Source organism: Bison bison, unplaced genomic scaffold (genome assembly GCF_000754665.1).
Source record: "Bison bison bison isolate TAMUID 2011002044 unplaced genomic scaffold, Bison_UMD1.0 scf7180017864289, whole genome shotgun sequence".
Taxonomy (NCBI): Eukaryota; Metazoa; Chordata; class Mammalia; order Artiodactyla; family Bovidae; genus Bison; species Bison bison.
In genome coordinates, this window is record NW_011494861.1 from 6452096 (window position 1) to 6465925 (window position 13830).

The 13830-nt window shown below is 47.5% G+C and overlaps 1 protein-coding gene across 1 annotated transcript in view; it reads right to left on the reverse strand.

The window, feature by feature from the left end:
• The window catches only part of CAMTA1 (calmodulin binding transcription activator 1), a 973198-nt gene that overhangs the window by 687087 nt on the left and 272281 nt on the right, over positions 1-13830 (reverse strand). The window contains exon 4 of the mRNA XM_010850197.1: positions 2515-2582. Within this exon, the coding sequence (XP_010848499.1) occupies positions 2515-2582 (68 nt within the window). The remainder of the gene's footprint in view (positions 1-2514; positions 2583-13830) is intronic.

Below are 13830 nucleotides of genomic sequence, written 5' to 3' on the forward strand. Positions count from 1 at the left end.
GGACCACAGTGGGGAGTCGGGAAATGGTGCCAAGGTGGAAATCAGACAGACTTCCTCCTGCCCAGAGAAACTAGAGCAGCGGTTCTCAAAGTGGGGTCCCCGGCCTGCACCCCATCACCTGGGGCTCGTTAGATATACAGAGGATCAGGCCCAAACCAGACATCCTGAATCAGAAACCGGGGGTGGCGTCCAACATGTTACTGGAGCAAGCCCCCCAGCTGATTCTGATCCCTGATTAGGTTTGGAAATCACTGCCCTGTAAGAAGGTGACTCCAAAGAAAGGAGAGATGAGTGGGCCAGGCTCTCCACAGTACAGGACACAGCTGTGCTCACAGACAGTCGATGGGCATCACATTCGCTCTCCCTGCCCCCACTCTGACCACCCTCTAGCAAAGAATGTCCTTCTTGGCCTCATTCTTTCTGGGCTTGGCCACAGTAATTGCTTTGGCTAATGGATTTGCAAGCAGGTGTGACATATGATGGGCTTCCCAGGTGGCACTAGTGGTAAAGAATCTACCTGCCAGTGCAGGAGACATAAGAGACGTGGGTTTGATCCCTGGGTCGGGAAGATCCCCTGGAGGAGGGCACGGCAACCCACTCCAGTATTCTTGCCTGGACAATCCCATGGATACAGAAGCCTGGAGGGCTACAGTCCACCAGGGCCACAAAGAGTCAATCATGGCTCAAGTGACTTAGCACACATGCACCCATGTGACTATGATGCCATATCCAGGGGGCTTCACTGTGCCTACATGGACTGCCTTGGCTTTTAAGCCCCTGCCATTCTCCATGAGAACCAGATGTCCCAGACAGGGAAGTGAGGGTGGGCAGCAGGGGGTGGGGGAGGCTTCTAGGCCTAGGTCCTACAAAAAGAAGACACATCAAGTGGTCCTGAACATAACTCAAAACCAAAGCCAACCCACAGATCCATGAGCAGGAAATAAACATTTATTGTTATAAGTTACTTAGTTTGGAGACTGTTTCTTACAAGGCATTATCACATCAAAAGCTGACGGATACAAACCATTTGACTTTATAGCAAAGGAAACCATGGCCCCAGAAGGCTAAGAAGTTGAAGAGATCCTACAGAGGGGTTCAGGATGACAGGCAAAAAGATCAGAGTCAACCTCTGCCCCACCTAGGGATGCAAATCTCAGGAACTCACCTCCCTTTCCTCAATATCCTCTGATACACTCTTTCAAAATGGAAATTTTTGTCTTCATCTAATGGATGTGTGTGTGCTAAGTCGCTTCAGTCATCTCTGACTCTTTATGATCCTATGGACTGTAGCCTCCCAGGCTCCTCTGTCCATGGGATTCCCCAGGCAAGAATACTGGAGTGAGTTGCCATGCCCTCCTCCAGGAGATCTTCCTGACCCGAGGATCAAACCCGCATCTCTTACACCTTCTGCATTGGCAGGCAGGTTCTTTGCCAGTAGGCCACCTGGGAAGCCCCATCTAATGGATGCTAACCAGTAAAAACCTAAATGTCATGAAGAAATATTTTAAAGAACCTTCTAAACTGAGTGAATATCTTTCTTCCGTGGCTCAGAAAGGACAAACAGGTCAAGCGGATGGCCAAGTGGGCAGAGGGCGCACCCCCACCCCTTTCCTGGTCTCCCAGTTAACAAACGGGGAATTTGGCGCTTCTGGCCAAAGGAAACAGACTGGGCTTTCCACTTCTCAGGTTCAAACCCACAGCCCGGTTATCCTGTAAGCTGTGCTCCGGCTAATACCACTCAAGCTGTTAAACATCTGGGCCCATCACCACTAATAGAAAACCTGTGGCAATTGGAAGAGAGTGGCTGTGTTTTTCCAAAGCTCTAGGATGGAACATACCAAAAATGAAAAACTGAGAGCTGGGAAGGAGAAGAGGCTGCCTTTAAAATCAACCCTAAATCCCAACGTCCCCATTCTTCACAAAATGATATCACTCGCACTGACAGAACACAAGTCAGCTGAGTCCTTGCCAATTCCCTCTGTTCCCAGGTGGTGAGATGAGTTTGGTGTCCATGGCAGTCGGCAGGTTCACAGACGTGGACTAAATAATAAATTGCAAACAGCCATGCCTTTCTGATTGGGGAGATCTTAACACCATCCAGAAAAACTGGACTTGCAGTTTGTGAAACGTGTTGAGATGAAAGTGAACAGTTAAGGTAGTTTCTGTTTTTGAAAGGACGTTTATAGAGAACATCGGTAGCACTTTCCCCAAATAAACTTCCCCTGACAGTCCTGCCTGCCAAGCCTTTCCAAGCACCCAGCTGAAGGATCCAGCTTTAAGCCAGCAGGTTAAAATTTCCAACTTGCATGATGGCAGCTGCACTGGTTTTAATCCATCTGACCACATTCACTATCACGATCTTGAGCCAATGAATGAGACCTCAGTGTCACAAGCTATCAGGCACAACACAGCATTCTGAACTTGCTCGTGAATGAACTGACCAAACACAGTAATCAATGAAAATCAATACGTTTACTGCACATATTCAAAAACCCATGAAATCTGGGACATTACCTTGTCTTAGGGGAGGTGGTTAGCCATTCTTCGTGTTTCTCAAATGTTATTAAATAAGCTGCAATTTCCTGAAACAGAAGAATAAAAAGATAATAACAACAATTAGCTCACTTCGGATCCTGAGAGGTAAGAAGGATGATTTTATTTTATTTTATTTATTTATTGCTGTTTTCCCAGCTGCCATCCTCTTTTGTGAGGTTGGAACCTCATCTCCAGTGGAGAAATACTCAACTTGGACTGCGTTTCTATTTTGATTTTTTTAAAAGACCTTTCCATTCAACCTGCCATACTGTAATAATCAAAGCACCAGGTTTCAAAAGATGAGTTGGTGGCAAGGACAAAGATACCTCTCTGTGGAAGGAAAACATCAGACATTGTTCCAGCTTCTAAATGTCATTAATTTGAAGCAGGAGAAAACACACGCCAACAACAGGTCTCCACTCGTGCAAGGTCAGAACTGGAAAGTTTAGTCGGTCTCCCTCTGAAACTGGAGTAACCTTTCATCATTGTCACAAGGAGCATTGCCTTCTCTCAGCATGAGCCCCGAGCGCCGAGACAAATCACACAAAGATTAAAAAAAGGAAAGAGAAAGCCATAGTACAGAGACAGAGACGGTGAGACAGAAAGAGAGAGAGAAAGAGAGGGCGTGGGGTGGGGGGTTAACCTTTCCTACTTCTGATAATCTACCGAAGAGCACTTCAGAAAGACGAGCCGTGTCAGCAGAGTTTAAGGCAAAGATGGAGAAAATGTGGGCACCTGAAGGTAAATTAAATATTTATAAACACAACAACATCACTGCAGATAGAATTACTGATTTATTAATCATTTCCATAAAAAGCCAGTGGGTGACATCCACATAAGTCATCGCTCGGGCTCCAAGGCATGATATGGCCCATTACTTCCAGCTCCAAAAGGACCTGCTGACGTGAAATTGGCAGGAACTGTAAGTTAAATTAAGGCTGGACTAGTATTCCGTTCCCTTGATCTTGGTGATGATACAGCACGGAGCTGCCACCCTCGACAACCAGAAAAATGCAGGGAGCTGGCCTCCCTTCTCAATTTCCTGTGCCACTGGGGATGGAGCAACAGTCAGCCTCCTCCAAGCTTGGATGTCAGGGTGTGGACACCAATGCCACAGAGACACTAAACTTAGCCTTGAAGGAGAAGAAGAGACACCACCAAAACCAGGGAAACAGGGCAAGTCAATGTAGAAAACACCACCCGGGCCACACAGTGTGACGGTCACAGGCCCGGATGGGGGTCAGGGTCTCTCATCATGGTGGAAACCGGCCACACCACAAGCTAGCCATGACTGCTAACCAGAGCCCCAGCTACATCAGTCCTTTCCCCAAGAAGCTGTGAAACAGAAACCTATGGCAAAAACAGTTGCCTTGTACAGATTTCTTTTTTCCCCCCTCTGGCAGTGCTCTGTGACAACCTTGAGGGCTGGGATGGAGTGGAGGGTGGGAGGGAGAGTCAAGAAGGAGGGGACATATGTATACTTATGGCTGATCCATGTTGCTGTACGGCAGAAACCAATACAACATTATAAAGCAATTAATTAATGGCCACCTGATATGAAGCACCAACTCATTGGAAAAGCCCCTGAGGCTAGGAAAGATTGAAAGCAAAAGGAGAAGGGGGTGACAGAGGATAAGATGGTTAGATAGCATCACCGACTCAATGGACATGACTTTGAGCAAACTCCAGGAGATGGAGGACCGGGAAGCTTGGCATACTGCAGTCCACGGGGTCACAGAGAGTCAGACATGACTTAGGGACTGAACAACAACAATCCTCCAATTAAAAATTTTGAAAAAGACTTCTATTGTTGATTTCAGTTAAAGAAGCTGATCAACCAGATCATTCTCTTTCCTTTCCTTGGACGATGTCTTCCCTAAAGCCTTATCACAGACAGATATCGCCTCCCCAGGCTGGCCCTCCTAACTCAACGTGACAGGGCTGGCTGCCCATCCTCAGTGTTCCCATGGCACCTGGCACCTTCCTCCAGCACGAAGGATTGATCACTCTGCATCCTAATGGCTTGTTTACTTGGATAGCATCCCCCACTGGTCCATGTACTCCTCAAGGGCAGGGACTACGTCACCACTGATACATCCCCAGGATGTAACAATGTCCTGAAAAATGTTTGTTGGATGGATGAATGGATGAGTGAGTGGGTACATAGGAGGGAGGCATGAAGAGTAGGCACTGTAGAAATAAAAGCGCCTATATAAGGGAAGTATATATGCACACACATGACTGATTCACATTTTTGGATAGCACAAACTAACACAATATTGTAAAGCAATTATCCTCCAATTTAAAAAATATTATAAAAAAATCACTAAATTTCAAAATACTGAAATTCTAAACTAACGACTTTTTTCCAGGAATAATCCTATTGTCTATAATGCTATGATTTACTTTTTCTAAAAATGTAGATTTCTTGGTGAAAAAAGTGTATATATAAGTAAGGGTGTTTGTGTGTGTGTCCTAAGTATGTTGAGTGTTTCTATACGTTTATTACTTAAGATAGTTGAGTGTTCAGTGCTCAGTCGGGTTGACTCTTTGGGATCCCATGGATTGTAGCCTGCCAGGCTCCTCTGCCCATACAATTCTCCAGGCAAGAATACTGGACTAGGTTGTCATTACCTCCTTCAGGGGATCTTTCCGACCCAGGGATCGAACCCTCATCTCCTGTGTCTCCTGTATTTGCAGGCAGATTCTTTACCACTGTGCCACCTGGGAAGCCTAAGAAAGTTGAAGCAAGTGCTTAAAAGCAGCAAAACCCAGCGGCTCTGAGACAGACCTTTACTGGTGAGTTAATTAACTCTGGTCACCTGGGAAGGTGATAGAGTCTGACGGTGAAGAGCACACACTCTGGAAGCAAACAGACCCAGCTTGGGCGCTGGCTCTGCCACTTACTCACTGTATGGCCTTGAGCATGTTGCCTGACCTGTCCAAACCTCGGTTTCCTAGGAAACTGAGATCAAACCACCTCATGGGTAGTTGCAAGGAGCGAAAATTCTTAATACCCTGCCTGGCATATAGCAATGCCCAACAATCATTGCTGCCACGATTATGATTAAAAGGTCTACGTGATACAAGCCGGCTCTACAGAGACCCCTGATGAGGTAGCAAGTACCCAATGGTCCAGTCAATCCCCACCCTCTACTGTCCTCCACCCCCAATACCCACCATGAATGCTAACGTCACAGTGACTCTTCAGAGTTAGTTGGCATCAATCCTTCCCCTTTTCTACTGGAGCCCACCTTGTTGCACAAAGCACTGGGAACTAACAGTGGCTGGAGTCAGGAAGTAGATAAACTGGGCCACTTTTTAGGTGCTCATCTTCCTGAACTTCAGTAGTTTTGATATCTGGGGGAATGGTCTACGCCAACTGGAACCCCTGGGACCCAGGCTCTTGCCCAGACTAAGAGCTGAGAGCTAAGTGACCCCTAATAGCCCAGAAGGATGGGGGCACAGAGCACCCCAGCCACCTCTAAATTCATCCCAGTGTTCCAAAGACACAGAGCCCCAAAGAAGGCCTTCGTGAACAGGCAATGCTTGCCCCAACCTGTCAGGGTTGCCCACTACTGCTACTGTTGTGCAAGGAGAGAAATCCCCTGGACTGCTTATTGTATTCACTGTTGACTCTACAAATGTTTATTGTGCACCTAGTATGACCAGCCAGTGAAAAAGACCACATGAAGTCTGCCCTTAAAGAGTTCACAGCTGAGGACAAAGACAAGTCAACCTAACAGTGGGGCTTTCATGTCATCACAGGGTCAACTGTCCTGTCAACTCTGTAACCAGACCCAGTGGCTCTTCTCAGGCCTGCCAAGCTGCCGTGCAAATAAGCAGAGGCCCCAGGGAACCACACCAATTCATGGACTGTCTTCGAGCGCCAGCTACACCCTCCTCCACTCTCAAATTAACAGGGACCCCCACACACACATATATCCGCCTGGTGGAGCACCCGTCCCCCTTTAGAGCAGCCTCTCCAAGCAAAGGAAACTGAATGCCTAGCCCCAGGCTCCCTATTCTGTGGTGCTCACCTCGGCTCAGACAGTAAAGTGTCTGCCTACAATGTGGGGAACCCGGGTTCGATCCCTGGGTTGGGAAGATCTCCTGGAGAAGGAAATGGCAACCTACTCCAGTACTCTTGCCTGGAAAATCCCATGGACGGAGGAGCCTGGTAGGCTACAGTCCATGGGGTCGCAAAGAGTCGGACACGACTGAGCAACTTCACTTTCACCTTGGCTAAGCCTGAAGCTGGACTGGATTACAAGGGAGCATCGCTCTGCTACTGCCTGACTCCCAGCTGGACTGGGAGTGTCTGGGTCACCTGTCTACTCCCCAACCCAGGCTGCCCAGGAATTTCCCTTTTTCTGGTCTTGGTCTGTCTCATCCTCAGATGGGCAGACCATAGGCCAGACTCTGCCTCCGCAAAACTTAGAATTTTGTTGGGGAGATGGCTAGGCATAACCCAAAGAACCACACAGAATAGTAGATGTTAAGAGTGTTAAGCAAAGTGAGACCCATCACTACTCAAGAGTCATCTGGGTAATGAAGGGGAATGATTTCAGAGGGAAGGAGGATTTCACCATCTGTGTCATCACAACAGCTGATGCTGGCAGAGTGATGTCCAAGGCCAGCGAGTGCTCCAGGACTTCACAAAGGACAGTCTCACTTAATCTTCAAAACAAACGATGCAGTGGGAACTGTGCCCATTTTACAGGTGGGGAACCTGAGGCACTAGGCAGTTCAGTGACTTGCCCAAGGTCACATGGCTACGCTCTGCAGAACTAGAACCTGAATCCATGTGGAACAGCTCCAGAACCCACACTCTCCACCACTGATCAGGATTTCTTAAAAGAACAGCTACAATGTGTTCAGAGATAGGAAAGGAAACCCTGCCCATGGACAGTCATGCTTCCCCCAGCTCAGACTAACAGCTTCCTGGTCTCTGCTGAGCCAGAGTCACCTCACTGCCCCATCTCCCTTCAGAGGACCAGGAGCAGTGAGACTGAGCATCCGTGAGCAGGATTCTCTCCTTCCAGCAGGATCAGGCTCCTTTTCACCCCAAAACCTGTGTATGATTCATGGGATCATCTATTTTGGTGACAGAAGTTTCCTATATCCAGGAAACATTTGCTTTAAATGCCTTACAATACAGACAAAACAGACAAAGAGAAAGAGACACTCTAGCTGAAGAGGGGAAGAGGTTTTGAAAAACAGCAACTTCAACCCAACTTTCTGGCCCTCCCCACTCTTTCTCTGAGGCTCTACCAACCTAGGGCTCCAAGAAGGACAGATGGAAACACAGATCTGGGCCATCTAATTTGCATAGAGCAGGAAACAGAGGCCCAGAGATAGGGAGGGACTTGGCCAAGATCACATGTTTGTGACTGAGCCAAACTGGGACTCGGGACTCCTCACCCCAGTACAGGGTGCTCTTTCCCTCTCATTTGTGGCCTCTCAAACACAAGCGTGGCCCAGGAAATTCACTGAGTCCTAAAACCAGAAGAGAACATGCCCCAGCGAAGTGAAAGCTGGGACTCGAACAAAATCACATACACAAATGTTCCCAGCAGCATTGATCACAATCCCTAGTGTCCATCAACAGACAGACAGATAAACAGAATGTGTTCTCTCCACACAAGAGGTTATTCAGCCACAAAAAGGAGTAAAGTTCTGACACATGCTACAACATGGATGGACCCTGAAAACATGCTGGTGAAGGAAACCAGACACACAAGACTGCGTGTTGTATGAGCTCATTGGCGTGAAATGTCCAGAATAGGCAAATCCACAGTGATAGGAGATAGGTTAGTGGTTGCCAGGGGCTGGACAAAGAGGGGCCATGGGGAGTGACTGCTAATGGGGGGGTGCGTCTCCTTTTGAGGAGATGGGATTGTCTGGAAGGAGACAGTGGTGAAGTTTATATGCAATATCGAGAATATACTGAATGCCACTAATGGGAAATTTTATGTGTATTTCACCACAATAAAAACAAAGAAGAAAGTGCAGATGTCCAGCTCAATGCAGCCTGGCATGAAGAAAATGCCAGCCCTCCCTTCCTACAAGGTCGGACCCTGCACTCATAGGGCCACCCTGCATGCCTGCAAGTCTCCCCCAGCTCCTCCCTGGCTCCCTTGGGATCTCTCTCTTCCTGGATCCTAAACACTGCATCAGTGCCGAGAAGAACGACTCAACTGTCAGGATGAAGGAATTCACTGCAGGATCCAAAGCAAAGACTGTCCAGCTTGCAGATTTTAAATGTTTAGTTTGTCCTTTAGATGTTCAAATAGAAAAACTGTTGCCAAGATACAATGTCTGTGTGTGTCGGGGGGGGGGGCTCCGGGAATCCCACAGGCCCCTGTATCTGCTTGGCATTGGGTTCCATCCCTGCAGACCAGGGAGGAAAGTGGTCCCTCCCCAAGTGAAGTGAAAGTCTCTCAGTCATGTCCGACTCTTTGTGACCCCATGGACTGTAGCCCATCAGGCTCCTCTGTCCATGGAATTTTCTAGGCAAGAATACTGGAGTGGGTTGCCCATTCCTTCTACAGAGGATCTTCTCAACCCAGGGACTGAACCCTGGTCTCCAGCATTGCAGGCGGATTCTTTACTGTCTGAGCCACCAGGGATTTCACTGACCAAGCCCCACTGAGAAGGACAGAGTGGGCAGGACTGCTGCCATTGTTGCCTGATTGCACGCCATGTCGCTATGCATCTCTGTCATCCAAAGTCATGCTGACCGCTCACCGTCCAATTGCCAGGTGGGGCTGGTCCTGTCTGCCCCCAGGTGATGGTCTGGCGGAAGACTGCAAAGCCCATCGTGGTGGTGAGCCAGCTTGGGTCAGCGAGGCTCAGGGCCATCGTCGGAGGCTGCCCTGGGACTGAGAGATGGAGACACAGTGTGCCAACCTGGCTCCCCTTGACCCTTCCCACCTCAGCTCCTGTGCGCTGATTCTCCCCACATAAACTTCCTGACCGTGTCCACAGGTCACCTCTTCCAGGGAGTCTTCCCTGCTGTGTCACTCTAGAATGAACTCTAGCTTCTGGAACCTTCTCAGCGGTGGCTGCACCACTCTTGAACCCCAAGTGCCCTGTGCTTTCTGGGGCTAGTTTACAGGCCTGGCGGTTCTCCCTTTCTTGTTTTTCAGTGTCTGGGGAGGGTCTGAGTCTCAATCCCTCCATCACCAGAGCCCTGAGCAGTTCTCGTATCTGAAGGTGACTGTTGGCAGATAGAGACTGATGAAAGAATACAAAGTTCTCTTCTAAAGGATGCAGGCAGAAAGAGCCCATGTCTGAGCCAACTTTGCTACAAGCTGGGGGGTTGGGGGCGGAAAAATAAAGGTGCACCTGCCATCAAGGCTCAATGCCCTACATAAAGAGGCTCAACAGAAATGTTATGTAAAGCTCTCCACATCCGAAAAGGCAGCACCCAGCCAAACCATCAGCACCAGGGCAGCCCTGTCCAGCAGAAACAGAACATGAGCCACAAAGGCAAGCCATGGGTGTGACTTTTTAATTATAGAAGCCACATTTTTTAAACAGTATAGAGAAACAAGAGCAATTAATTTTAACAATATTTTTTTCAGACGTCCCTGGGTGGTCCTATGGTTAAGAATCTGCCAGCCAATGCAGGGGACACAGGTTCGATCCCTGGTCCGGGAAGATTTCGCATGCCTCGGCGCAGCTAAGTCCATGGGGCACACATACTGAAGCCTGCATGCCCCAGAGCCCGTGCTCCACACCAAGAAAAGCCACCACAGTGAGAAGCCCATGCACTGCAACTAAAAAGTAGCCTCTGCTCGCTGCAACTTAGAGAAAGCCACAAAGCAACAAAGACCCAGTGCAGTCAGAAATAAATAAAAATTTGAATAATAATAATATATTTTTCAATATATTTTATACTTTAATCCAATATATCTAAAATATTATGATTTCACTAGTTCTATTTTTTTTTTAAGCAGTCATGAGCTATTTCACAGTATTTTCAAACTAAGTTTCCAAATCCCAGAGTGTAGTTCCCATTTCTGGTCCATCCCAGTTGGAAGCAACTGTATTGCAAGATCTAGACAGCTGCCTGTGACTGCCATGTTGAGCAGAGCAGCTCCAGATACAGACGTCACAGGAGCCTGCAAATCTCAGCATGCCTCCTGGAGCCAAGCCCTCTGCCTCCACAGGGCTGAGGTGGAGCCCAGGTGTGAATAAAGAGGCAGCCGCAGCAAACCACTGCCTTTGAAGCAGAGCTCACTGGCCCCCTGGACCCCCTCGGAGGTGAGGAGACATGTCCTGCCTCCGAGAGGCTGTGTCTGTTTGGAAGAGGATATGGGATTCTCAGAGGAGCTGGATTCACCTCCATTTCTCAGCCTGAGCACAATGTCACAACCATTCCTTCTCCAGAAGTCACTCCCTGAGGACACCCCTTACCACTGCCCAGCCCAGAGCAACTGACTCTCCCTTCAGCAATTTCCTCTGAAGCTGCCCTCAGAAAAAGGACCGGGCCCTCCCAGGCCTTCCATCAGCTCTCCCTGGGGCAGTCCATTCTCTATCTGGGTGTCCAGTGTCAAGGAAAGAGCAAAGTCAGTCTTCAGGGGTTTTTAGTGCTTATTGGGACAAATTCAACCAACAAACGAACAAAAGCCACAACCAGCTATACAGAGATATGTTTTGTTTTTTTTATTCTCCTGACTCCAAGTAAAGGAAATATCTGTGGTCTACACAATCTCAGATATTTTGCACACACGCACACAAAAAAAATACAGATCTTTCAACCAAGGGATAATTTTTTAAAGTTTGTTTTTTATGAGAGTTTTGCACAAGGGTTATATCTATAAGGGACCAAAGCTGAGGGGGAAAAAAAAAAAACCAGGACTCTCCCAGCAGCTGGCCCCAGCATCTGCTAGAGCCACAAAATGCAATTATATTACTCCCAAACGAGAAGTAAAAATATCTTGCTTCCAATACTCTTGGTTTTAAGATTCATACTTAATGTCCTCTGGGTATTTCAATGGTTCCAGATCTCTGTTACGTACTTTATTAGGGATGTGTGAATGTCATATTAATGACTTCTAACCAACATGTTTGCAGTGACAGGGAACTTTCCCAGAACCTACTACTCACTGCACTTTACCCAAAATATTAATAATAATAATTGGCCTTAGTTTAAATAAATAAATAGCCATTCCATACCCTGCTCCCAGTGGCATGCCCCACCTGCTGTCTATAGGGCACCCCATGCATGAAGTTTGTGGGTCTCCTCCTCCGTGATAAATATTCCAACATGGGGTTCAAGAGCGCCATCCCCCCTCTGTATACATCCTGTCTCCATCTTTGAAAGTGAGAGTGTTAGTCACTCAGTCATGTCCAGCTCTTTGCGACCCCATGGACTATAGCCCCCATGAACTATAGAGTTCATGGAATTATCCAAGCAAGAATACTGGAGTGGATAGCCATTTCCTTCTCCATGGGATCTTCCCGAACCAGGTATCAAACCCAGGTCTCCCACACTGCAGGAAGATTCTTTACTATCTGAGCCACTAGGAAGCACATCCCAAAAACTCAGATGGCCAGGCCAACACTCTCTATGAAATGTTCTCAGTCCCCACTCGAAGGTCAAAACAAATACCACAAATCATGCTTTCGAAATGACCAGCTCCTGTGATAAACAAAAGCATATAGAATAATGGTTTATACTTTTATTTATATAAAGGGTAGCATATTTCTACTCTGACAATTTATGAGGGTGCTGGCGATTAAGATCTCAGGGACCCAAGGGTGTCTGGAGGACTTTCTATGAAATGGTAAGTAGCAATTCAGGATAAATTCCTAACAGCTCAGACTTGTGAAATAAAGCCTGGCTCAGTTGGCTGTCTGTCATTTAGATGTGGGAAAGCATTCTCATGACCATCAAAGTGCCAATCAGAGCAGAAACAATGAGCTATCATAAAAAGTCAGAGAAAGATTCAGGGAGGAAGCAGTTCCTCTAGTCTCTCCTTCATTTCATTATCCACTCATTGGTTCCATCATTTGATGAATTATTGAGCACCTACTATATGCCAGGCACTACCCGAGGCCCTAATGATACAAAGACATATGAGTGATGGTCTTGGGAAATACAACCGGGAAGACAGACAGGGCTGTTGGATCCAGAGCTATTGTCAACTGCAAAACAAATGATGAATGCTAAATTAGCAGCATGAATAATGTGTTCATACTGGGAAGAGAAGGGAAGCTTTCTCCAACGAGCCAACGTTCAGACTGGGTCTTGAAGAATGAGTAGGAGGTTGCCTGGCTGACAAATGGTAAAGGCATCAGGGAAAGGAAGTGGCTGGTACAGAAACAGGAAAGTGGGGAAAGCAAATGTGCTTGGGAGACTTTGAGTAACGTGAAGTGGTAGAGTCTGCAGGGCACGGGGAACAATAGGACCCAGAACGGGAAGGGGTAGAGAGACTGTGGAGGAAGGAAGATGCTTGGCAAATGGAGCTTTATCCACAAGAGCCAGGGGAGCCATGGAAAGCTTTCAAGTGGAAAGGAGACACAAAAAGAGTTATGCCTCAATATTTTTTGACCATGCTGCATAACATGTGGCATCTTAGTCCCCCAACTAAGGATCAAACCTGTGTCCCCAAGATTGGAAGCACCAAGTCTTAACCACTGGACCACCAGGGAAGGCCCAAAAGAGCTGTGCTTAATTTTTTACATATATTTGTAAATTAACTTATTTATTTTAATTGGAGAATAATTATAATATTTTGATTGTTTCTGCCATACATCAATATGAATTGACCACAGGTATACATGCATCCCCCACATCCTGAACCCTCCTCCCACCTCCCTCCCCACCTCCCTCCCCATCCTATCAACTGTGCTTTAGAAACATCAGTCTGATGGTGCCGGAGCAAAGAAGGGGCTACTAGCCAGAGACTATGATTAGAGCCCAGGAAGGAGGCGATGAGATCTGAACTATGACAGTGGGCAAGGTGGAACTAAGTTGCATTGTTTCAAAAGTGAAAAAGTGGGGTGGCTTGAAAGCCAATTGGTTGGAGAAAATGAATGAGAAGGAGGCAGTGAGGGTGCTTCCAAAGCAAACAAGCCCAGGGGCTGAATCAACCCCAGATGTGCTTGCTTGGTGAATGTGGCATTTGCCCCCATTCGGTTTATTTGCCAACATTAAAGACTGGGAGATGGGGATTTGCAGTTCCCTTGAAACCTAAGGGAACCCACATCCTTCTGAGCCCACATCCCTAGAGTCTACCCACTGCTTGGAATTGAGGAACAGCCGCCTGGACTCCCCACCTG